The sequence below is a fragment of the Diadema antillarum genome, unplaced genomic scaffold (assembly GCF_040938485.1).
Source record: "Diadema antillarum isolate AM-2024a unplaced genomic scaffold, OU_Dant_1.0 seq00001279_RagTag, whole genome shotgun sequence".
Taxonomy (NCBI): domain Eukaryota; kingdom Metazoa; phylum Echinodermata; class Echinoidea; order Diadematoida; family Diadematidae; genus Diadema; species Diadema antillarum.
Window position 1 is genome coordinate 791571 of NW_027272059.1, and position 27383 is coordinate 818953.

The 27383-nt window shown below is 37.0% G+C and overlaps 1 protein-coding gene across 1 annotated transcript; it reads right to left on the bottom strand.

Annotated features, from left to right (window-relative positions):
• Nucleotides 1–1363: 1363 nt before the first annotated feature.
• On the bottom strand, nucleotides 1364–27317 carry LOC139745622 (CCAAT/enhancer-binding protein zeta-like). Its single transcript, XM_071656024.1, has 24 exons — nucleotides 27150–27317; nucleotides 18830–18960; nucleotides 17387–17798; nucleotides 16590–16698; nucleotides 14902–15158; nucleotides 14324–14449; nucleotides 13755–13844; nucleotides 13263–13347; nucleotides 12887–12971; nucleotides 11839–11935; nucleotides 11035–11119; nucleotides 10684–10795; nucleotides 10032–10173; nucleotides 8974–9105; nucleotides 8436–8592; nucleotides 7919–8004; nucleotides 7098–7251; nucleotides 5937–6069; nucleotides 5369–5580; nucleotides 4692–4749; nucleotides 4129–4337; nucleotides 3596–3705; nucleotides 2488–2566; nucleotides 1364–2031 (listed from the first exon to the last, which is right to left on the bottom strand). Exons 1-24 carry the CDS (start codon nucleotides 27315–27317, stop codon nucleotides 1886–1888), a joined length of 3375 nt encoding a protein of 1124 aa, XP_071512125.1. The 3' UTR covers nucleotides 1364–1885.
• Nucleotides 27318–27383: the final 66 nt, after the last annotated feature.

The window sequence follows — 27383 nt, forward strand, 5'->3', positions numbered from 1 at the left end:
TTTTTTGTAACACCTTGTACATGTACATTGTATGTACACTGTATTCATTCCTCTAGCCTGCAATTTATAGTTTAATGTCTTTAAGTGTCTTAAGTATCGAGACTGCAGTTAGAATACTACATTGCTAAGCATGCTGGTGAAGTACACACAATCACACACACACACACATACACACACACAAACACAAACAAACAAACACACACACACACACACACACAAAGAAAAATGACTTGCCTGACAATGTGTCTGCTGGGTAAGATCAACCAAATTTAATACAGTGTAGCTCATCACCTCAGTGACACTGTAGCTTTGTACATGGCATGAGATATTCAAACAAAAAAAATTGAAGTAACTCTGTTCTACAATGTACACCAGAAACTTTTTTTTTCTTTCTAGTAAATATGCACATAAAATCCTGCTGTGCTTCAGGTTTAGATCAAGACATCAAAATCAAATTACCTCTGATGGCATCTATAAATACTGTCAACTCCACGTAAGTCAACGTCGAATGTGTAAACTTCTTCAGGGGCTGTGGAATATTTTTCAGAGTGACGGTACTTTACTGAGGTACAGATCAGGCTGGCATGAATATAACACTACTGAAATATAACACTATGAAGTTCACATTATTGTCATTACAGCATAAAATTTGCACCAAAGTTCAAAAAGCACAAGTGATATTTTGTGGTGATTATGCATTAAACTGAGATTTGAACTCTTTATGTGACGGTGTACCAAGTTCGCATATTTTGCTCAAACGCACAAAATTGCCCAAACCAATTACAATTATAGTACAATAGAGGTTCACACGCTATTCCACTCCTCACACATGTAGCTTGCAATGCCTATGATTGAACAGCTGTGTTCCATATGGGTTTTAAAGTAAATTCTATTTTTCTGTCTCAGTTCTCTCTGCCAAAGTCATGCCTCGCAGACCTGGACAACAACAAAGCTACTGGTCATTTGCAAGAAAATAATCAGAGCTTTGTCATAAAATTTATATCCATATCAAAGCTTGGAATTTCGTCTTCAACTTATCCTCACTGCGTGTCTGGCATGAAGATTTCTGTAAAAAGGTACAAGGCTCTGCAAAACAGAATGGTTTCCTCAGAGTAATGTGTAAAACAGGGGGTTTACACTGTGGCACACATAAGTTAGATGGGACAGAGCTTAAATTGACATTTAATAGGGCTGATTTAGAATAATGCTCAATTATTAATTCCAAAGATTACATTTACCTAACAATTAAAATCATAACAAATGGGATAACTGACATCATACACAAGTTGCCTCTCTTTAAAAACAACATCATACAATGTATTTCAAGATTATTCCACAATGCTGACAAAATTATTCTGCCAGTTTCAGGTATTGATGATAGCATGATGAACTGAAGTGTCTTCTGCTCTTCTATGGTGAATTTCTTTTATTCAAATTTGTGAATCAGAAGTGTCTGGCAGGCACGAAATTATGTTGGATTTCAAATTCTGCTGCTGATTCACTGAGATGGAACTCCTTCAACCTGCCCAAGGCTCTGCACAAACCATGGATGAGTCTTCAGTTACTTTGAGTGTCAGACTTGCAAGGAGAAATGTATGATGCCAGGGGAAATAAAGTAGCAAGTTGACAGCCAAGATTGAGAGATGATGGTAAGGACGTCTTACACCTGATCAGAACCATGTCTGATTTCATTTGATTTGCTACTGCATGGAATAATTGTTTTCATCATAACTGCTGAGATGCTCAGAGCCGATTGGTCATCACCAAGGTGTTGGCATGACAACAGCAATGATTATGATTTGACACCATAATTGAACACTTCAAGAAATGAGGTCTACAAGACACAGTCACACTTCTAGTGATGTCACAATGAGAAGCTATATCTTCATCTCTTTTGCTTCCCTCTTCCTTTGCCCCGGAAGCCCTTGGCCCTTGGTCCTCTACTCAGTTTCTTGGCACGGATCTTACTCCTAGAGTCCACTCCTCGCACCCAGCGGTCACGGTCCATCTCCCATCGTAGCTGCTTCATATCTGTGGGTCAAACGGTCATGAAAAGTGACACACATTATCCTTTGTTACCACATTTTAAGTGGCAAACAGATTTAAAGTAATTTCTGACCTAAAAAGGTACAAATCTGCAGAGCAGCAGTACCCGTATGTTTGAAATCCCATGACAAACTGGACAGAGATTTTTCTATAACTCTGTAATAACTCTAAACTTTTACACATGTATTCCATAACAACCCACACATGTAAATGTCAAAAATGTAATTGAAGAGATATATATATTTTTGGGTACTTTTACTTTATCAGACTCACGATGGGAGCTTGGAACATACAATGTACTTTAGCACATATCTGTTTTGTATTACTCTCACAATTTGTTAACAAGAAGTTCTATATTCAGAATGGTAGAGCACATTTAAATATACCATCAACATTTCTACTCTCTTTTCATTTGCCCAATGTTAGAGATGAAATACTGACCTGCTTTGTCTTTGTTGGCAAGAGCGTTGAGTCCAACATCAAATTTAGACCCAACATTCTCATCTATCATGCTGGAAATCTGAAATATACAAAAAGGCAATAAATTAAGCATACTAGTGGTTTTGATAGAGTAAAATGATGTGGATATACATAACCACCACATTGTATGTGTTGAAATAGGCAATGTAATTGAGGCAATCTATTAGAATATATAACTGAGATATCTTGACACTTATAACAATCACATAGAAAAACAAAACCATGTATTATGTTTTCATAAACAATACAAATTTATGGGGACAAGGATTTGCATGGTCATTTCCGTGATCTTCAGCCAAGAATGCCCATATCGTAATATTCTGGCAATATAAATGCCACATTTTTTTTTTCCTGAGAAATGTATGATTCACATGATTTGGGATTTTCAGATTAATTTCTTAATGTTATGACCGGTAACATGAGTATGTGATACAAAGCTACAATTAAACACACATTGTGTTCACCAGCCTATAATATCTAAAAGTCATCAATATACATATATGTGTTCACCAACCTATCTATACTTCCTCAATATACATATGGGTGAGTAAGCATATCGAATATATTCTCCAGACTCCTACCACATTTTATCTGACAATGAGAGAGAAAGAAAAAAAAAATCCAACAGTGTGTCACATTTTTTGTTTGAAACTAACCTTGTACTTCGCAGTAAGGAAAAAAAAAAGATTATATATATATATATATATATATATATATATATATATATATATATATATATACATATATATATATATATATATATATACATATATATATATATATATATATATATATATATATATATATATATATATCTTGATTTTCCTTTTATATTTATATGACAAAAAATTTCTTCCAGCCACAAGGCTGTATCATACCCAAGAAATGTTGATTGTAGCTATGAATTTTGTGATATGCCAGAAAAATAAACTAACACTTAACATTACTCTCAGGCCCTTTCTGCTCAAGACTACAATCATGTTTGACACTCGGGTGATAACCTTTAAGAAGTCTTTTCAAAGTATGAATGAGTTTCTACAACTCTCACTTCCTTGTGACCCATTCATACCTTCTCGGTGACATCGGAGAGTTCCGTTGACTCTCTCTGTCTCTTGGGTTTCTTCGCTTCCCGTCTCCGCTTTCTCTTGCTGGCTTTGCTCGCCTTTGGTCCAGGAAAATCTTTTACAGATCACACACACACAAACCAAAATCATTGCGTTAATAACCGGAACACACAAAACAGCTTTCTACATAACATGTTGGAATGTGAAATGTACTAACAGATATGATAATCATGCCTATGTCTGTGCTGTACAGAAAATATGTGCAACTTAGGACAGGGTAAAGTAATAGAAGAGTGTTTTCATAGAGTGTAATGGTAAACCTCAACAATTCAGTTTTACAGTGATGACCACATGTACACACATCAAGCCATGCAAGCAAAATAAGTATTTATTTCATAAAATAGCTTCAGTACATATTTTCACCCAGCAATCAGGATATCACTCCCAGATAGTCATTAATGCCCATGGGATTAAATGTATAAATGTACTGCTGCATTAATCCCTGAAAAACATGATACTTCAGAGATTCTGGGCATACCTTCATCTGACATCTCAAATGCTTCCTCATCCAGTCCATCTATGTCCTCTGTCTCTGGAAGATCATCCATGTCATCATCATCTGCATCACTCTCATCGTCATCCTCCTCCTCCCCATCATCATCATCGTCGTCAGATGAAGACTCATCCTCTCCTTCAGCAGCCTTCCTCTTCTTGGACTGCTTTTTGCTAGACTTCTTCTGGAATTCTCTGGAAAAAAAATCACAGGGGATATCTTTATTCAATTTTTGCATTTAAAGACAAAATCTCAAATGGATGTCGTGGCAAACAAAGTCAGTTGCATTTTTTTTAGTGTGCATATCATCTCTTATTTCAGACCAAAAGAAAGACCAATATCCAAAATATCTTTGCTTTTTTAAAACCAAAGGATAACAATCTAGATAAGTGTACAGAAGAAATAAACTAAACAAACCAAAACATATACATAATAAATGATCAAAAATGAGTGCGAAGGCTCTATCAGAGGACTAGAGTAAATGCATTCCATAAATCATTTCCAATCAAGAATGATTCTCTAAGTGAATCAGTGACTTTGAAACTCACCCAGCAAAATCGAAGTCATCACCTAGGTCAGGATCTTCTGCACCTCCCTCCATCTCATCTACACATGTAAACAGGGAAGAAAATATCATGTTTTGTTTTGTTTTTTCACAATGGAAATGCCTGAAACTTGGGGAAAGGAATTTTGAAAACACAGCAGACGTTGTGATAGCCACTGTCATTTTAATTCCATTGGGGGGGGGGGGGGGGGGGGCATGAAATCACATTAAAATTGACTCTTTGAATTTTTGTACAAACAACAAACTTAGGGAGTATCATAGAGGAGAAGCACATAAGAAATACAACATACCTTGAAAGTTGTTGGAGACATTATCGGGTAAACCTTTAGAACAAATATTTACATCTGTTTCCTGTTACTGTACCATGACCAGTGATTCTAATCAATCGAATGATTTGGGTATGACCACTTGATATAGTTCCATTTTTGCACCGTGAAATGAAAGACATTTTATATATCAGCAGAGAATTGTGTGGTGTTATCAGCATTTTCACACAACAAGATGGTCATTCAAAACGTTTGACTTTGTGTCATATATCTCTGCTAATCATGAGCTTTCATTTCATTCTGAGATTACTTCAATGTTTACCAAATATCATCATCACACCAGGTAAGAACCTTTAGATATTCTCTGAAACCTGTAAGTTTGACATGTACCTACCCAGTATTCTGTCAAACTCCTCATCGTCAATGCTCGAAGCATCGCTGTCGATCTCATCAGGTGACTCGTCTACGAACTCATCAATAGAATCATCGCTGTCACCAATGTCTTCATCCTCTTCCACCTTCTTCTCTCTTTCTTGCGATGTTTTCTCTTTACTGTCTGTCTTTTCCTTGGTCTTCTTTTGCTTATGGTCTTTGTTGGAGAAGAACCTGTCAATCATAACCATGGAAGAGAATTTTTGAGAGTCAAGAGCTTTTCTAATTGTGATCTGCCAAATCTACCACTATCCTCCAGTCACAATGAAGATACCTTAACACGGAACACAGAGAATAATTAATGATCTATGACATAAATACCATAACAGATGCACAATTTTACATGAGTTACCATGAGCAAGATGATTTTAGTATGATCATACCATCTACTGTGTGTGTGCCTGTGTTTTAATATGAATACATCACACATGGTGAATATACCAGTATATGAGGCAGAGATACATATGTATCTGTGATCATGCTAGTAGTGAGACATATTTCAGCTGCAGAGAACTTCAGAAGTTACAAACCTGTGGAAGAACATCTCATCAATGGGAACATTCTCCTCAGTCAGACTGGTGAAGTCCTTGCTGTTAACGGGGAGGTTCCTGACTGCTGGAGGTTTGTAGGACCTTGACTTGGGCTGCATGACCGACTCTCTGCCTACACAGACATGTAAGAAAGCACAGTGAGAGTTTACATACTGGACTAGTCCATTATAGGAATGTACATACATGGTGTGTGTGTGTGTGTGTGTGTGTGTGTGTGTGTGTGTGTGTGTGTGTGTGTGTGTGTGTGTGTGTGTGTGTGTGTGTGCATGTACCTGATGTCCCGTAAATTTCTGAAGAAATATATGACCAGAGACAGGGCATCATCTATCTTACTGGGGAATTTTCAGCTATTTGTACAGTAATGGTAGGTAGCACGACAGCTCATAGTTTAAAAAAAAAATAATGATCAATTACAACAATAGTCAGCTTTTTCTTATGTATCCACTCTCTAGCCCATTTTATTGAGCTAATAATCAACAAATTTTAAACAACATTTTTACATTCATTTTATTATTATTCACATACATACCAATAGTAATGAATGATGAAAGTAAAAATATCTAAAAAATACACACAGCTCTTCAAAGGACTGGAATTAACTTGACCTTGTTTGAATATACAAGGGTCATGTATTCCTTAGTGTCGGAAAAACACAAGCAAACACACACATACAAACATCATGTTAAATGAAAATTCTATTAACTGTGATGCCATACTTGGAACTGGGTGGGTTTCTCAGCAGTACTACATTTGTTCAAGGGCAGTGAACTACTGGAGTGTACAACATTGTTTGGAGTTAGAAATATGACTTTCACTTTTTCACTTTTTCGGTAACAAGTCCAGGTGCTTTGAAAATGGATATATTGTTGAGAATGGGAGATTATATACACTTGGACAGCATTAGTTTGGGATCATGTAATTTGTAAAGTGCAATTAAAAGAATGTTATACAAGGCACTGTCATAATCAAAGCCAGATGTAAGCTTTGAATGAATAACACAATCTGAAACACTGCTGAGAGAGATATTACATACATCTAAACACTCAAGAAAATCAAATGTACACTAACTCTGTTTGGTACACTGGGTGGGTTGACTGGAAATCTGAGTAAAGAGTGCCACAAATCAATTTCCAATCTTACCAATAAGTTTCTGCTTGGGGTTGCGGTACACAAATCTGTCTAGGAAGCGTGTTGCTGTGAAGTCTTGCAGAGGGTTCCCTGTGTAAGAGACCAGTGTGCCAGAAAGGAGCTGGGAGGCAAACAGCGCCACTGATGGGTGGAAGTGCTTGGACAGCTGGAATGGGTAGATAGCATACAAATGATAAGGATAATAATAATAATAATAATAATAATAATAATAATAAGGTCTTATTTACCCAGGGTAGCCTCTTCAGTGTTGCCTCTGCTCTACCAGAGGGCCCTGCTATTATTATCATTAGAATTCTGATGAAGCTGCCACAGAAATTGGACACCTCGCATGATCTGACCTTAAAGCTTGGAAATAAATGAAATGAAATGAAATGAAAAATGAAAATAAAAGCTACACATACAATCTTGTCCTATTTCAACACCTGATAACTGGCAATAGTCAATTTCCATATCATGCGATCTAAAGATCATTGAAATATGAATATAAAAGATACAAAAACCTGAAGCTGAAGGCACGAAGCATATGAGGCATGTGTACATTCATGCAATAGCATAATAACTAGCGGTCATATAGGAGACTGCAGTGTTGACACCTGTATGTATATATGACACATGTTGGCAGACATGTACTACACTACACCACTTTCACAGCACAGTCCACTTCTGGTGAGCATTTATGCTTTCTGAGAGAATAATTCTTGAAGTTGTAAGATCTTTAACTCAATTTCGCACAACTCCACCCAGCACACACACACATGTATTCCACACTCTCTGCTTCCAAAAGAGCCAAATAAACAGGTTTAAATTCTCACCACTTTGAGTTCCCACATGATGGCATTGTCTACATGACTGTGGAGAGGATTTCTGGCCAGAGCATCATAGCTGGATGACATCTCGTCTGCAGAGAGAGAGAGAATTTCAACTTTTCTTGGTGATACAACAGTAGTTTTGCTTAAAGTTTTCAAGATGCCTTGCAATAATTTGACAAATATACTCATATCAGAGATGATGAATTAATTTCTCAGAATTTACTATCAACATTATCTTGGAATGTTATTTCTATGAGTAAAGGTTGCAAAACCCTTGTCTTTACCTTCTGGTGTGATGGCAGACAGCCAGCAACGGGAGTTCTGTCTGTTCATGGAAGAATTACAGGCCGTTGAGGGGTGCAACCAACACCACTTTTACAGGTGTACTTGTGCAAAGTACAAACAAGTGAGACTGTTTTGAAGAATATCTTCCCTTTGTTTAACATCTACCCTACTCAACAAGTTTCAGTGAACTTTAAGTTCTCAGTTATCACAAGAGAAAGAGTTAGGTGATCACTACCTTTGTCTCCTTCTGCCGTCTGTCGATGGACCCAGGATGACTTGTCCTCTCTGGTCTCATGTGATGTCGTCTTCATCTCACCCCTCTTCCTCTTATCACTGGTTTCATCTTCTTCCTCTTCCTCATTTATGTCCACAAAGTGCTCATCATCAGAGTCCTAGAAAGAAACAGAAGAAGTGATGATTCAATTAGGATGACATAAAATTTCACCAGTGAACCATAGATGTACAAGCAGAGAGAGAGAGAGAAAAAAGACAAATCTGCGAGTCATTCATTATATCTGCTGAAAATATCTAACTTTGAGAACAAGCACATGTTCATCAATATCTCATGAATAGTTCATATCCTTTACTAACATTAACACCAGCTACTGTGATCGCAAAGATTGCTGATTAATTTAACACATTTTTTTAAAGGTAGTATTTTATCGCTTCATTCACATTATAGTTAAGATGATCCATTCAGCTTTCTACACATAATATCACAAATTTGATGGTTAGTGATAGTATATCATGATAAAGCTAATCTCCAAACTTACCTCATTCCAGGAGGAACTGAAGATACCAAGTGAGGGTTTGACCCGGATGACCTCGGAGACAAGCACTAAGACAGCCGCTATAAATGGAGGCTGCTGCCAGCTACACACCTGAAGTAGACGCTTCACAAAGGCCTGGGGGAGGACAGCAAGAACAGAAAAAATCTATGGACTTGTGCATTAACTGATTGATAGACTCCTTTTTTTTATTCATTCACTCATTCATTCTCTCACTCAGTCATTCCTTCTTTCATCTCAGTCAAAGTTGAATATTAAAAAAAGAGTCATCATTGCAGGAAAAGATATATTACAGATATTTCTCATCACATAATAATTTAAGTAAAGTGTATTAAATTGTTTTTGTTGGGAATCTGTTGCTCTTTACACCTGATGAAAGCAATTTTGGGTGAAAATTAACAATACTAGTGGAAGAGACAACTAGGTAAATATTTCAAGTCATGGTCTTTATCATGAACAATTTTCTTAACTTCATATCCTCTAGATCTAAACATATTGAATAGGCAAGTGTCTCCAGATTCCATGGATGAAGTTATCTGCACTGATGAATACAAGAGAAAGAAAATCAAAGCATAAAGAGCACTCATGGTAGCTACAAGGAGACCCTTCATCAAGAATTAGAGAATTACAGATTCTTCCACTGAATGAAATCCATCCTCATTTGATTTTGTTTATTTCCAAAGTCTCTGTACCGTTACAAGTGATTGACAAATGACCCTTCATTGATGTAAAATGAGCACCAATTTTTCAGTGTTGTAGTAGTAGCCATGAAAAAAAAAAAACATGGGCATACAAACTCATGTTGGACTCGAACCAACTATCTCCTGATTGCTAGAAATGTGTTGTTATCTACAAGATGACCGAGCTGTCTAGTAATTAAGTTGGTTCGATTCCAACTGAGTATGGCTGCCACTAAAACACTGAAAAATATGTGCTGCTCATGTTGATGAAGTGCAATTTGTCAATCAGTTGTGATAAAAACAACTTGATGCAAAAATTCATTAATTTTAATCTCTGGTGCAGCTTTCTGAGATGCGACTGACCTTGACTCTGTTGAACACCTCATCCTCTTTGAGGGTTTGGAAGAGAAGATTGAGGAACATGGCATGTCTGGGTGAGGTAGAGAGCTGGGGGTCCAGCAACTTGCGGTACAGGGCTGAGTAGAAGCGGTCCATTGTGGATTTCCTAGGTATCAAGAATTAAGCATCACAAACCCACAATTTTTCTAAGGTCACTTCTCAAAAACTCTATATGTAAGCTTCAAGTACAATTTTGTGTACACTTACTTTTAAACCAGTTTACTTATCACAATAACTATGAGTTCTGTCGCAATCAATAACAAGTTAATCACTGTTGCAACATGTTGCAAATTTCAGCATGCTGTCTTTACATATACCATCGACATTATGTCAGTATCATTCATAGACATATGATCATAGCTAGAATAGTTCTATCAAAGAAGATGAACACCATAGAGAAGTATAATCTTTGAATTACATGAAGTGTGATTTCACCCATTCATATCATGAGTAAATGCAAATTACAGCCAAGATACAGAACAATAATGATGGTAATCACTGAAAACATCACATATCACAAGAATGCAAAAATGCAATCTCATGCATTTCCTGTTTTCTGACAGGTATCATCTCTCATAATGTATACACATTTTCCCTATTCAGAGTGGACGCTAACCTTTTGTCCAAGACTTGCTTGACCAGTAGGAGGGCCTGGATACTTGTGTTGAAGGCCACCTTGTGGATGACCTTGAAGAGAGTGTCCAGCTGTTCATGAACCTTCTCATCCTCTGGAAAAACACATTTATGGCAAGAAAAGTCCATTGGGTTTTAAGTTCATAAAGTACGAACAGACAGAGGAAAAAAAAGTGACAAATTAAATATATGTGGCTTTACATATCTTAACAAGATAAAACAAAAGTGACATTTGCCCCTCTCAGCTTATGTATTATCTTTATCCTCATCTTCAAACACAACTATGGAAAACAAAATGCCCATATCAATGCTTCCTGTTCATATATTCTCTTACCTTTGGAGTATGGGAAGGCTCTGTGGACTCCTGTTATGACTGCTGATAACATCTTGTTGTCAATTTTCTTCTGCTTTGTGCAAGCCTGACAATATAAAATCAGAAGAATATTTTAAGATGAAAATCAAGGTGAACTTGCTTGAAAAGTGCAGGTCAGCCTCTTCTCTTAGATAGACATGGACTTGACAATGATGATAATAATACACAAATATAAAAAGCACAGAATGAATGTTAATATGTTCTCCTGCAATGCACGAGCTGCTGATGAGTTTAACCCATTGAGGACAACCCAATTTGCAAAAACACACATTTCTAATAAGACATCCGCCCGAGTATACTGGGGACTGGTCTTCAACGGGTATGTTTTTTCTTAATTTTCTAATTAATGTTCTTAATAATGCTACAATTGGGGATTACCTGATTTCTAATGGAAATCTATCCCACAGTTTGGGGCTGGACAAGCAAATGCTCAGTCTCATAATGTTATTTATATTGCACATATTGGGATTTGTAGGGAAAAAAGGGTTCTTTAGGTTTCTTTATTATCCTAGATTGCATCAACATTTTGCCTTAAAGAGGCTCCTGGCTCATGAGCATTTCAAAACAACTTAAAGGACATTAAAAAAGAATAAAACAAAACATAAATGATACAAAAAATCTGCAGGCTGACAGACTGATAAAATGCAAAGCCAACTATATCAGTTTTTGAGTAACAAAGACTATATGAGTCAAAGACTACAATTTCCTCTGGGTGCAGGAAATAGGAATGGAAAGTACAAAGAACTCTCTCTCAATATGACTTGCCTTGAAGAATGAGAGGTAGACCACAATGAGCTGAGTGGCAAGTCCATCCTCCTCCTGGTTCAACACCAGCTGGTTCAGGAAGCATATGGCATAGTACCTGTAACAGCAAGGGAAACATCAGTTACAACCATGAAGTCTTCCACTGCCGGCAGGGAGAAGAACCCAGTTATATAATACCCATCCCTACAGATTCTTCCTGGTGTCCAACTCCTCGCTTTCATTCTACTTTTGATTTTTGCATGGGACCTCCTTCAGGCATAGATTACTTTTCAGCCAGTCCGTACTGCTAAACGAAGACAATATTTTCAACACTGCTGGCTCAGTATATTTGGTATGAGAGCATTATGTGCCAACTTGCAGCTCTGCCAATAAAGCACATAGTGGAGTATAAGTATCTTCTCATTACTATTACATATCGTCGGGTGCCCGTGCATTGGCCGCTAACGCAATACAATTTGTATTGCGTTAGCGGCCAATGCACGGGCACCCGACGATATGAGGGTCTACTTCCACTGGTGAAAATTTGACTTCAAAGTTTAAATGCTGTGAAAGGTCTATCACATAAGAATTCGATAAAGGAAAGACAGAAATCATTTCTGTACAGGATCCCACAGAGATGTTCCACAAATAACAAAAAAAAAAAAAAAAAAAAAAATGCCTTCAATCCTCACAGCATCACACTGGTTTGATCATCCAGATGATGTTAATTACATCTCAGATGTGAAGGAGAAGGATTGTTTCTATCACGTTTCCTCATTACATGTTAACAACATTATACCCTACACTAACATCATCTTGTGCAAAGTAACAGTAAAAACTACTGGCATTTACATTACCAAACAATGAGTGGTACATAGATGGAATCAGTCACATGTACATATCACGCTGTCCACACGATGCTGAACCAAATGGTTTTCTAACATTTATACAGACACTGCTTCTCAGTGTACACTTTATATTAGTCAGATTTCAAGTTTCTCCAATGCTTCAGTTTAAACTACTTCTTGGCAATGATCTATTCATCTAAGTGATTCCCTTGTCTACTTACTGAGCCTTGGTGTTGATGTTTGGTCTGAAGAGGAGTTCCTCTATGGCCTGAACCACCACAAACTTCATCATTGAATGAACCTCAACTATTTGTGAAAAATATGAAATTCAACACAAACAATTGATCAATAATGCATTTCTGAAATATTAATAAGATGAAATGTGTGATAGCTATTGTCTTTAAAAATCATCTCATTGGAGATCCTTCTTTCAAGAAATCATTAGGCAAAACATGGAAACAATAAAAGCAAGCCTAGTTAAAGATGCAAGTCTTGACAAAATCTAATTGCTAGCTCTTATTTGTCATACATTTCAAACTGAGGTTTACAATGTCATAAGTCTTTGGAAAGCTGATAGCTTGGCAAAAAGAAACTCACCCAACTTTTGTAGCCAGTGGACTGCTTTTGCTGCAACCTTGTAGTCTGGATCCCCAACTTTGTTGACTATGAGTCTAAGCAGTCGCTGAAAAACCAACAAACATGGACAAGCATTACAAACAGAGTGATAAATGTACATATCACTTGATTTTCCAATGTATGGAAAAAAGAAAAGATGCCCTCATCTTGGAGAATTTTGTAGATATTTTAGTCTTGTACTTATGACTATTTATGCCCTCCTTCACTTAAATATTACTGATACATTTTCAGTTGCCTCTGTAATAAGCTCACACAAAAGTGTACAATCTCTGAGAATTTTCAAAGAGTTTTCCTCGTTATTTAGAAGGAAAAAAACACACAAAATGAATGCATTCTTCACTAGAGGAGCACTCTATTTTGGTATCTCTATACTACATGAAATGTAAAAACAGCTGTTTTTACTTAGAAATAGTTTATGAAATGTTTCAGATGACTGTGTCACTTTTTCCTCACCTTCTCCTCCTCTGGTCTGTTCACAAGAAGCTCATAGCATGCTGACAAGGCTTTGCCCTTTATGGCACTTAGTGTATCTTGCAACATTTTCTAGATGCAACAAAGGGATACAATGAAAGAAAAATATAAATACTTTAAGCATCACATCATCACGTTTGACACAACCTACAAGCACAGCCAGAAAGCAGACAATTTCTAACAGCTACAACTATACTCTGACAATATTTCTGTCCTTGTTTTCCAGTAAACAGTGCACATCATCAGCTCAAATAGGATTAATCGATCATGGCTGTGAACATAAAGAAAAAATATATTGTCACGTAATATTGAAATGGTTGCAGTTTCAATAATTCAACTTGACATTCAGTTGTTACCCAAAACAATCACCACTAGACCTTACATCATTTTGCAAAGCACGAGAACACCGACCCCCCTTACTTTCTCATCATTTGTTTCTTTATGCCCTTAAAAGAGAACAGTTCATCCTCTACAATTCAAAGTTGTACACTTTTACTTTGTCTGATGAGGGTTTCAGCTGTAAGATAAGTTTCCCTAAACTCTGAACTCACCTCAATGATGTCAAGAAACATGCTGTATTTCTGCTTCAGCTGATCTTCAAAGAAGTACATCAGAATTTGCTTATCACGCTTGGCACGATCTGAGCCACATTTCCTTTCTAGATCCTCAAAAGAGTGCTGGAAACAAACACAGAAAAATATATACCGGTAATAAGTCCATCATGACAGAATTGCATAGTATCACTTGGTGTGGAATTTATCTGACAATGAAGAAATAAGTTATATGTTTATATGCACTTTGGAAACTTGATTCTTTCATGGTTACAAATCACATTTCTCACATTGGTACTTTTTCTCATTAAGAAGATGACATTGCAAAACATTATCAAAGTATATAATCACATGACCAAGGTGTTAACTTGGCCCCTGACAGACACTTTTAAAAGTAAAATATACAAATGGAGCTTGGAGAGACATGAAGAAATTGTTTCTCATAATTTTCCATCACTTTACCATCTTTTTTTGAAAATCTATTATAACTATTTAAAAGAAGTAACAGAAGAGGGTATTTTCCTTGACTATGGATAGAGAGTGAAGTTCAAAAATAATGTTTTGTGAATCATACAAACCTGAGAGAACAGCTTCAGCTTTCTGTTGCTAGGCAACAACTCTTCCAGAAACAGCCTCTTGACTGCATCCAGCCCCAGGAGGGCTTCCCTCCGACCCTTCTTCCTGACCATAGCCAGCAGGCTGTCCAGGCTGAGGGGTGTGTGGACAGGGGCACCCTGCACCTCCAGAGTGAGGGCCGCCACCTTGTCTGAGAGTGCTCCTGACTTTGCCACGGTCTGCATCCATCTGCTCTGAGATCCACTCTCACTGCTCTTTCCTGGATGCCGCACAGAAAACTCATATTCCGTCACTTATTTAACAACTCTTTCAGCTCCTCACTCTCACAATTTCTCTTTCATGTCAAAACTTACAATAGAGGGTATGTCACAAAAAAATGTCACACATGCAGAAAATAATCAAGTCTGAAATCAACAATATCTGAATTCTCACAGAGCAAAAAATAAACAAGGAAAAGTAGAAATTACGCGGTGCGTAACATATGTCCCCGCCGGAAGTAGCATTTTGTAACAAAATGTGCAATATAGGTAAAAAATCAAGGTCAAAGGTCAAAGAAGTCAAAGGTCAAAATTCTGTGTAGAAGTTTTGAAGCCCTCACCTAGTGCCATCACATAAAGCAAATGGAATCGAAATTGGGTTAGAAATGGCGAAGGAGTAGCATTTTGTAGCCAATGTACAATATAGGTCAAAAATCAAGGTCAAAGGTCAAAGAAGACAAAGGTCAAAATTCTGTGCAGAAGTTTTGAAGCCCTCACCTAGTGCTATCACATAAAGCAAACGGAATCGAAATCGGGTTAGAAATGGCGAAGGAGTAGCATTCTGTAGCAAAATGCACAATATAGGTCGAAAATCAAGGTCAAAGGTCAAAGAGGTCAAAGGTCAAAATTCTGTGTAGAAGTTTTAAAGCCCTCAACTAGTGCCATCATATAAAGCAAACGGAATCGAAATCGGGTTAAAAATGGCGAAGGAGTAGCATTTCGTAGCAAAATGTACAATATGGGTCAAAAATCAAGGTCAAAGGTCAAAGAAGTCAAAGGTCAAAATTCTGTGTAGAAGTTTTGAAGCCCTCACATAGTGCCACCACATAAAGCAAACGGAATCGAAATCGGGTTAGAAATGGCGAAGGAGTAGCATTTTGTAGCAAAATGTACAATATAGGTCAAAAAATCAAGGTCAAAGGTCAAAGAAGTCAAAGGTCAAAATTCTGTGTAGAAGTTTTGAAGCCCTCACCTAGTGCCATCACATAAAGCAAACGGAATCGAAATCGGGTTAGAAATGGCGAAGGAGTAGCATTTTGTAGCAAAATGTACAATATAGGTCAAAGGTCAAGGTCAAAGGTCACGACTGAAATTCTGTGTAGAAATTTCAAAGCTCCCATGTAGTGCTATCATATAAAGCAAACAGAATCAAAATTGGCTCATAAATGACAGAGAAGTAGCAAATTGAAGATTTTGATCACACACGGACGCACACACGGACACACGGACACACGGACGGACGGACGGACGGACGGACACACGGACGGACACACGGACACACACACGTACGGAGCCCGTTTCATAGTCCCCTGCTCGAACTCGTTCGGCGGGGACAAAAATAAAATATCACTGCAACTGACTACTTGGACAATTTTTTAATGCTGAATTACAAAACAAACCATACAATTTAAAAATACAATTAAATTACTTACTTGCTGCATAGAGTTCTACTTCATTGTCATAAAGTTTTGTTGCATACTCCTTGTATGCAGTAACAACAGCTTCATCTGGTGGCTGGACACTCACCGACTTTGCAGACTCCTAAGTCAAACATAAGAATTACAAAGAAAAACAAAAGGAGCTTATTAGAGATAATATCAAATTTGCAAGTTGATCCTGTTACTACAGGGGACTCCTGTCACAAAACAAAGGCCTCTGGACTGGCAGTTTTCTTTCACAATATTGAAATTTCATTACGACCAAATAGTAGAGTATGTGAAGATACATGTACAATGTATATACATACTTGATAATTTTAAGATCTGACTTTTTTCTTTGTTGTGTAAAAAATGTCGTTATAACCATGCTTTTGTTTTTGTTTTAGAATAACAGGAGTGCACTGTACTGTATTTATCAGAGCTCTCATCATTCTTTGTTAGATAAAGTAAATCAAACAAGAGCTCTAATGTTTTGCCTTAGACAATCATAACAACAATACTTATGAGTTCCTTTCACATGACCCAAAGCTTCATTCAACTTAAATATATTCAACAGAAAAAAACAACAACAGGGTATATCATGTGGCATATAAAAGGAAAAAAATCATGGTCTGCAACAAACAAATAATAGATGAAACATAACAATATATGACTGAAATAATTATACATATATGTGTAAACAAGCAAACACACATACTTTAATATATATAATGTACCATATGAACACATTTTTCTGGTATTCATATTTAGTTATTCATCTGTTCTTTCAATTCAAATTTCTGAATACTCACCAGAATTGTAAACCATTTGACTCCAGAAGGTACTAACATAATGGAAGTTGGTGACATCTGCAGATTGACTGGAACTTTTCCTTTGGAATGTTGCTTTACATTCTTTTCTGGACTTCTTTCATTCCCCACACTGGGTACTGTCCTTGCATTGACTTTAGGTGCATTTTGTGTATCTTTCACTTTTGCCTTTACAGCTGTGTTTCCTTCAACCTTTTTGCCTTTCTTTTTAGTCTTCACATTGTGTCCAAGGATATCTGGCTTCTCTTCTGTCTGATGCCTTGACCCATCTTCCTGAGTAATTTTGTCTTCATTTTCTTGTATGCTTTTGTTTCGCACATCCAAAGAGGGTGCTTTTTTGTCCAGTTTCTTCTTCTTTTTCTTTTCTTTAAAGCTGGACGGTTCCTGCTGATACCTGAAAGGCAACATCAAAGAAAATTACTGAATGCATGGAAAACTTGTTATCTTACAGCCTACCAATGTTTCTACTTCAGGATAGAACAACATGGTGAGTACACTCAAAAATAAAATTATATATCACAAGTCTCACCTTTAATTTCAGACCTGCAGAAAAGCATAACTTCTTCTGCAGTCATATTTATGAAGGACAACTATGAAACATGGTAAGATACTTGCTTATCTTTCTGATATAACATGGGATTATTTTCTACAAAACGAATTATTTCATACACTTTATTATTGGTATCCTAAACCACAATTTTGCCAAGCACGTAACCACTGGCTGAAGACATCGCTTCAGTTCTATGTGAAATAGACTTTTAAGGTGGTGATATGTAAATAAGTCTTCGCAGCATTTCTAATCTATTGATGATCTGCAGTGAAGTAGTGGAATGGGTTTCATGCATTGTAAGTTTGTAGCTCCCAACCCTCCAGGAATTTTGGTACTTTTGGTCTTTAGAGAAGAGAGTGGCTAAATTTATACCCATCATGCAATTACACTTTTATTTTGATTTCCAATGAAGGAAAGAATTCCATATGTAACCCCCTTCCCTTCAAATTGATCCATTATCACTCTATTCTTGCCTAAAACCAAGCCAAACCCTCACCCTAATCTTTTCTCTGTACCCTAGGACACTGGTGCCCACCATCTTTACAAAGGACACCAGGGTCCATGTACCATAGGACACCATACTTCGCATATCCTAGGATTATAAACAGGTTTTGAATACGAAAATGATCACCTAAATGTCTCATCACTTCTAACAAAATTAATCTAAGTTCACCAGTTTGTTAACATCCTCACATATAACATGTGATGAATGTGTTTAAATTGTTATGATATGAACAGAGTATGAAAATAGTATTTTTCCATGTTGTACAACCTGTCTACATCATAATACCCAGTTTCTTTTCTCATTTTTTTTGTGGGGGGGGGGGGGGGGGTGGGGATGGGGGAAAATGGTACTCTAGCCCCAATCAATCTACCTGTCAAGTTTCAACTTCTTGATGATGTCATTAATCTCCGATGCTGGGACATCTTCTCCTTCCACTTGATGACTCGTCTCCATCTCACCTCCATCATCCTGAATGCTATTCATCAACTGCAACAAATCTTCCTATGGAATACCAAGATCAAATTGAAGAAGTACAAAATTGTTGAAATGCTTTTAATTTAAAAATGGTATGGAATGGTATCTTTACTTTGTGAACACGATTTCAAGTGTGCAGATATGGGTGTATTCGTGTAGTGTATGAAAAACAATATCAACAGAACCAGTTTAATTCTTGGATACTCGGTGACTAGATCCAACCAACGTTAGTGATAGTGCTGTGTCGCTGTCTAACGTTACACGTTACATGAAGTGAGCTGATGAGCGTCTAGTCTGCATTTTAGTAGGATAGGCCTAGCGCTATACTGCAATTGTCTGCATGGGAGCTAATTGATAAATACATATTAAACTTACATTAAGCACGCCAACATTATACAAAACAGCGGAGATGATAAGGGTTTCTACTGTCTAGAATCATATACCTTTGAAGCCGAGGCGAGGGCATTAATATCATTATCAAACAGAAACTGTTGACAGCATAGCAGCTCATCACATTCACAGTATGAAACACACAAAAATATGCAGATGTGGGACTATGCACGTAGACGACAGTCAAGAGAGCTCAGAACACGAACATATCCCTAACACTCTACATTCATGAATACTCTGCAAAACAATGAGTTTTACGTACATCATCACTGTCTTCCTTTGAAGACCTTATCCGTCCCCCTGCTTTCTGCTTATTCTTCTTCATATCGTTGGTATCATCGAACTTATCATGCGCCGCGCTTCGATACAAAACAGTCTTCGCCAAGTCTTTGCCACAGTGCGTGCATGCACGCTGGAAAAAAGTCTGCCCTTTCGCCTTCACTAGCCCGAGCGTGTATCACTAGCACGGCGCTGCTGGCGTGGCACGCTATCAAGTTTACAGCACTGGTTTTAGTCTAGCGGATATAGGGCACATATAGGGTGAATCATGCACATTATGGTAAAAGCACCATATTTGGTACACATGTATATGATGCCAATACAAGTCATTTCTGATATGGAAGCCACTCTGATTCTGCCTGTGGCGGCCGTGGCGGCCATTTTTCAAAATGGCCGCCAATGGCCGCCATGTGATATAGCAATGCTGTGTATTTTGGAAACTATAAGTCCGATTGTCGTGATTCTTGTACCAAAGTATAGGTTTTGAGGGTCAAGGATTCCAATAGAATGATTTTTGAGAGGATAAAACCATGGCAACCTACTTATTGGCGGCCATTTGAAAAAATATGGCCACCATGCTAGATATAACATAACCTTAAAACGTATGGACAAAGGGTCATGACTCTGATACCAACTTATATGTTTTTGGCGTCAAGGACTCCGATAAATTCAACTGTAAGTGAATATGAATCGTTTCATCCTACGTTTTGGCGGCCATTTTAATAAATATGGCTGTCATACAACGGATAATGAATATTGTATATCTTCGAACTCAATGAATACATAATCACGATTCAAGTGTAAAAGTATAGATTTGGGGTGAAGGTTTTCAATATAATGATGTTTTAGCAAAGTGAGTAGGTTCATCACATCCTTTGTTTTGGCGGCCATTTAATAAATAGGGCCTCACTCCAGTTAAACATGGCTGCCGCTCTGCATTCTATTCATATATCTTTAAAACCAATGCATGCATCTTCATGATTCTGGTACAAAAACATGTTTTTGAGGTTCAATTATTTAAATGGATACATCTTTTCGTGTATACAACCATCCTATGTTTTGGCTGCCATTTTGAAATATGGCCACCGCAATATATACTATACTGTACGTCTTTGAAACTAATTGGGGTCAATGATTTTAAACAAGCATTTGTTGATGAATAGAACTAACACATTTCGTTTTCATGTCCATTTTGATAAATATGACTGCCGCACTACATAGTGTATGTACACACACACACACACATTATATACAGTGTGGCCTAGAATTAACGGAAACGCGAGTTTTCGCAAATATCTGCACATTTGCATTATTTTGATGCCAAAATGAATGACATAGTTGTAGAGAATTCATCTAGAAGAAGAATGACACCAAAATCATCCGATTTGGTTGAGTAGTTTTCATTCTACAGATGTTTTTTTTAAAAGACGGGTCGAGCGTAAATTTCTTAGCTCAATTCAACAAATTTCAGCATCGAACAAAAGCCACTTGGGAGACTAACAAAGAATTGAGGCCGCACATCACAATGTGGAATGCTTGAATAGGATTATTGTCGAAAATTGATCTTCAATTGTTGGGTAGTCTCCGTTGCTGAGCTTTGATAATAAAGTAAGAAATTAATGATTAACAAAAACATGTCTAGAAAGAAAAGTACTCAACAAAATTGGACAATTTCGTTTTGGTTTTGGAAAAATATTCGTTTCCATTTTCTGAGGGGCCACCCTGTATGTATTATATATACACCCTCACTTGCCATATGTATTGTCCCATTGACAAGAATCGTTCACCTATCATTGGTAAATGAACCTCCTATGTCGTTGCGGTGTTTAGTTCTTTATTGTTCATTGATTGTTGTTGATTGACCATACCTCTATCACATTCACTATTCAAGTAGGTATTGAACATCACATAAGTACAATTGTTGCATACGTGGAATACTAAAGATAATTATGTTGAATATCAAAGGTAGAATAAAATGGTGAGAATGGAAAAGAAGACTTTTCCCCAATTTTGGATGCATAGACAGGAGAGTACAATTAATGTACTGTCATAGTTTCCAGCCACAAAGACATGATTCGTATTGCAGTCTTATAAGACTGATTTCTAAAGTTTGTTTTCAGTTCTTGTTCATTATTTCATGGTATGACCTTGTCAAAACTGTTACACAAAATTATAAGGAATCATATGAAGGAATCGAATTAGCTCTGACAATCCGAAACAATATTGTTCCTTATCATCCATTGCTAAGCGGTGATGAACATGAATGCATAGATGCAGGTGCGCTTTAGAGAACGTCTTCAGTATTTCTACTGGTGCCGGTAAGTAAGATTGATTTACTGAATATTTTATTCTGCAGTTTTATCTTCCAATAATTATGAACCTAAAAATTTGTATTTCTTTGAGGTTTTCCTTAAATTCATAAATTAGCATAATTTTTCTTGTAGTTTATATTTTAATAGTAGAATCATGTGGACCTGCAAATGACAATTACATTTAAACCTATAAAGATGTATTGTATTTGCCGGAGAGATGATGAACTACAACACCTTACCGCCTTAGGGGTTCCGTTCCGGATTTGGATAAGGTTTACTCCCTAGCCTTTGATTAACCAAAAAAATGCCCGCAAGGAAGCGGAAGACTCGTGGAGGGCGGGGACGTCTTTCTACCCGTACAGGACCAGAAGGACCTGCCCACTGCCACTATTTACTTTATCGTTTGATGTACAAGATTCAGTGTAGTTATAAGTATCAGAACAGCCTGGTCAATCATGGATTTTATAGACATACATATAGTGTGTTTACATTTGATGTAAGTGACCCAAGAAGTTTTAGAAGTTTTCTCACACTTAGTGTCATTTTTCCAAAGAAAACAGATGTACTAATTGGTTGGAAAGTATGATTTTCATTCCATAGTCCAGGGACCAGAGAAAGCGAGAGTCTATATTTCTAGAAAATATATAATCTTGATTAATATGTACTTCAGACATGAAATTGTGAAGATCATGTTTTCCACATACACTGTACACAAAGAAATCCTATAAAGGAAGTTGAGCATATTTTCCAAAATGCTTACAAAGTTAACTATGCCCAGATGTCCCACATTACAATACTAAAAATGAGTGAACAAGTAATTGTTGACCCCTAAAACAAATGATTTTCATTCCATAGTCAAGGGACCAGAGAAAGCGATAGTCTATATTTCTAGCAAATATATAATCTTGACTAATATGTACTTCAGACATGACATTGTGAAGATCATGTTTTTGACATACACTGTACACAAAGAAATCCTATAAAGGAAGTTGAGCATATTTTCCAAAATGCTTACAAAGTTAACTATGCCTAGATGTCCCACATTAGAATACTAAAAATGAGTGAACAAGTAATTGTTGACCCCTAAAACAAACGTTTACACCAGAATCAATCCACAATGGGCATCCCGCTGTCATAACACTCGTACGCTATTTATTAAATGGCCGCCAAAACAAAGGATGTGATGAACCTATTCATTTTGCTAAAACATCATTATATTGAAAACCTTCACCCAAAAGCTATACTTTTACACTTGAATAGTGATTATATATCTTTTGAGTTCGAAGATATGCAATATTCATCATCTGTTGTATGGCAGCCATATGTATTAAAATGGCCGCCAAAACGTAGGATGAAACGATTCATATTCACTTACAGTTGAATTTATCAGAATCCTTGACCCAAAAACATATAAGTTGGTACCAGAGTCATGACCCTTTGTCCATACGTTTTAATGAGATGTTATATCTAGCATGGTGGCCATATTTTTTCAAAATGGCCGCCAATAAGTAGGTTGCCATGGTTTTATCCTCTCAAAAAATATTTTATTGGAATCCTTGACCCTCAAAACCTATACTTTGGTACAAAAATCACGACAATCGGACTTATAGTTTCCAAAATACACAGCATTGCTACATCACATGGCGGCCATTTTGAAAAATGGCCGCCACGGCCGCCAAAGGGAGAATCAGAGTGGCTTCCATATCAGAAATGACTTGTATTGGCATCATGTACATGTGTACCAAATATGGTGCTTTTACCATTAAGTGCATGATTTTTTCTATATCCGCTGGACTATTTACAGTATTGCACTGATTGCCCACATGTGGTTGATCGCACACCATGTTGTATTTCAACTCAAGATGGCGCTGTATCTTTTGATGTGCTCGCTGGACGGATCGGACTACTAGTACATCGAATCACAAGTTTGGAACCGGGTAGAGTTGCGGTAAAATAAAGTTGTTAACCAGACATAGTCACAGTAATGAATGAACATGAAGCAAATGGATATGAGTCCCCAAGAAGCAGAGCTTATGATTGGGGCCCATTATGAATGGACTTCTCGATCCCAGCTTAATCAAATGCAAAAGGAATTATCCAGTTTTCTCCTTTTCTTCTTGTCTTTTTGGAGTTTTTGTTCCCTGTTCCAGTGTGGTTTGAATTTACGATCTATGTTGAAGTTAGACAGGGTCACGATTATTATGTATTCAATTAATGTATTAATTCAATATGGTAATTAACAACATCAGCATTCTTTTCATTCTTTTCCCGGTTTTCTTTCTTTCTTTTTCATTTTTATTTCCTTATGACTATCTTAATCCAATCGCTGTAGGAAATAAAAGCAAGAAAAACACAAGTGTTTTTTTTTTTTTTTTTATCAAGCAAGCTAACCACAAAATTCATGAAAATCAATAAAGTGGAATCAATGAAATGAAAAAACGAAAATGCTCCATAATTTGATCAAAATAGAAAGTTGAGGAGTGTTAAACATTCATGTCTTTTTACTTAATAGGCCTAACTGATGTTGTTTCACTGTCACATAAAAAGTTATTAGACTGTCTTAAACTTTAAACAAAAACCTTGACCGAATTCTTTTGTATAGAACAATAATTGAAGAGTTTTATCGCAAAACGAGCGAACTCCATTCTTGTTAAATTGAAATATTTGTGATTAAAGCTGAAAAAAACCCAACAACAACAACAACCAAGGAAAATAATAAGAAAATACAGGATATTTTAAATCATAACTTTTAGAATATTCCTTGTTATGTCACAAGTGAGATATTACTGGAATGGTTACATTTTGTTATCTGATTATGGACTTACTTTAGAAATGGCGCATAACTCATTTTGCAATAAAACTCTTTTAATTTAAGACACCTTGTACAGTTTTCACTGCTACTGAGTCAAAGACATGTTCCTATGTAGTGCAAAATCCATTAGCCAATATTTCCTACATCACTTTTTAATAATAAGTTAGACAGCAAATTTCTCTTCCGCTTTTCACACACCATTTTCATGCCAGAATTTGGTATCTGTGTGGATGAAAGGACACCTTCACATTAATATAATCTATGTGTTATGTGGGTTGAATAAAGCAATATCAATATAAAACACATCTATAAATATATTCAGTGAAAAATTGCGGAAATTACTACCGATATTGCTGCATTCAATGACATCACTCAATCCACACATATTATATTTGAATGAACTTATCCTTTAAAATCCATTTCAAATGCCTGTAACAAATAATATCCTCTATCTTGGAGCATTTGAAATAGCATGATGTTTGATCCATACTGAGCAGAGAAAACATAATCTATTTGTCATATTTGTCATATTTGGCCCAAGTTATTGAAATTCCTTGCATCGGCCGATATTAAAAATGCCCCCTCTATATATACTCATTCAAAAGGAAACTGAAATTTTTTCTATTGCAATCTTATAATAATTAATATTCTACTGAATTGAATTAACCAGCTGTTATAACTCCTTATCTAAGAACCTATGTTTTCATGTATTGATCGCTACGTATCTTAGCTCCTATCATTATACTTGTATAAGGCTAGGATATTTCTGCGATTATTATCTCTATTAACACCTTGTTTTTTCTCGCGTTACTTTTTCCCACCCTCTCAACATACTTCTGACGAGATCGCTGTCTCTGCTTAACGTTTTTGTCTCTTCTGTTCTGTTCTTTACTGTTATGTTAGTTTTGTCTCATTTTGTCTCGTCTCATTGTCAACTCTCCGTTGTACTATTACTCCTATTTCAGTCCCGTTTCATGTTTATTTTTTTGTATATCTGCCTGTTTTTGTTGATCTCTCTTTCTAGTGGGCTTCCAGACTTTTACTTTGCTCTCAACTGATGTTTTTCCTCTGAGGGGCCCACATCCTACAAGCTTTGTCTTTTTAGTGGGTCCCTCCATTTTTCGAATTTTGCATACTGTTTACTTACTTCTAATCACTTGAGTTTTATGATAATGTATAATTATCGTAAGGTGCTACAATCATTGTACATTCTTTTCATCCTAAATAGTTTTACGCACCTTATTTTCTGTTACCCCCCAAAAGTGATGTCTATATGTTCTTGTCGAAAAATGAAATAAAACACTGAATTGAATTGAATTGAATTGAATTATGTTAGAATATGAAATTTATGACATGCAGCAGCTTCTCATTCATCCCCCCCCCCCCAAAAAAAATAGTCACTAATTCAAGTCTCACAGTAGGCCTTAAAATTTTTAGGCGGCCAAGGCTATTGGCAACAGGGCCGGCGGAACGGGGGGGGGGGGGGGGGGGAGGGGAACCCGGAAGTGGCACACAAGTTGCGCTGAAGGCTTTTGTTGTTGTTGTTGTTGTTGTTGTTGTTGTTGTTGCTTGTTAGCTGATGAAACACGGAAGTGCCCCCCCCCCCCCCCCACACACACACACACTTTTGAAAACGTGGCGCCGGTCATGGGCAATCACCACCATTGACCTATCTCAATAACATTTTCACAGAGTTTATGTTTTAATGTTTCACCATTTTTTTCTTCAAATAATCTCATCTCATAGACTGTAGGCAAAAATCCTACAGGATCTTTGCTGTAGGTAGTTCCGTCCACACCTTGCCTTTGAAGTTTCTGTTAGAAGACGGACCTACATCTTTTGAAATACAGTTTCACCTAAATTGATCGGAATCATTTCACGTTATTCATGCACATTCAAACTCAGGGGCGAATCCAGAAATTCCGTAAAGGAGGGGGGGGGGGCACAAACAATATTTCTGGTGCTACTTCCGGGTTTCATCTCATTCTTTTTCTTTTGTTTTAACAACAAATAAAGAGGGGGCGCGTACCCCTCTGGATCCGCCACTGCAACTGACTGGCCATCGGTATACTTTTGTTGTTCAATGCTATGTCATTGCTGCCTGGGGAGAAAAATGTTTTCAGCGGAGAGAGGAATACACAAAAAATATATCATCGTATGTAGGCCTATCGCTGTCTGTCATTTCAGCTTGAAGATGAACTGTGTATGGCGGTGTGTTTTCGTAGTCTTAATTTGATCGTTACAAGCTTATATCTTAAAATGTAACTACCTTAAAATATAATGAAAGAATTTATGATATTAAAATATATTTTTCAAGCTTTTAACTCAGTTAAAATGTGCTATTCTTTTTAAATTCATCAATATGATCCAATTGTAAGAACAAATTATATTAAACATCCTTATAAAGACTAATGAACTCTTGCGTTGCGTGACGACGTATCAACAATCCACTCAGCTGTGCCGATGGTGGCCTGGAGGAGAAGCACCACCGTACCCGCGGCCCGCACGCAGCGAGATGCTAGCGCCGTGAACAGTGTCGTCGGGCCGGAACCGCTGGAGTGCCCTATTTTCGTTATGCGGCGCTTGTTCATGTTATTCGGAGAATGTAGCGGTTAACATGAACGGAACAGTCAGTAAATTGGAGCCGAAAGACCGGA

Excerpts from the sequence above, each read along its gene's own strand:
- LOC139745622 (XM_071656024.1), bottom strand. The coding sequence starts at position 27,317 with ATGAACAAGCGCCGCATAACGAAAATAGGGCACTCCAGCGGTTCCGGC. Across the intron at positions 10,174-10,683 it reads AAGCAAGTCTTGGACAAAAG|GAAATCCACAATGGACCGCT; the intron begins GTTAGCGTCCAC and ends CTTGATACCTAG. Across the intron at positions 2,032-2,487 it reads TGCCAACAAAGACAAAGCAG|ATATGAAGCAGCTACGATGG; the intron begins GTCAGTATTTCA and ends TTTGACCCACAG.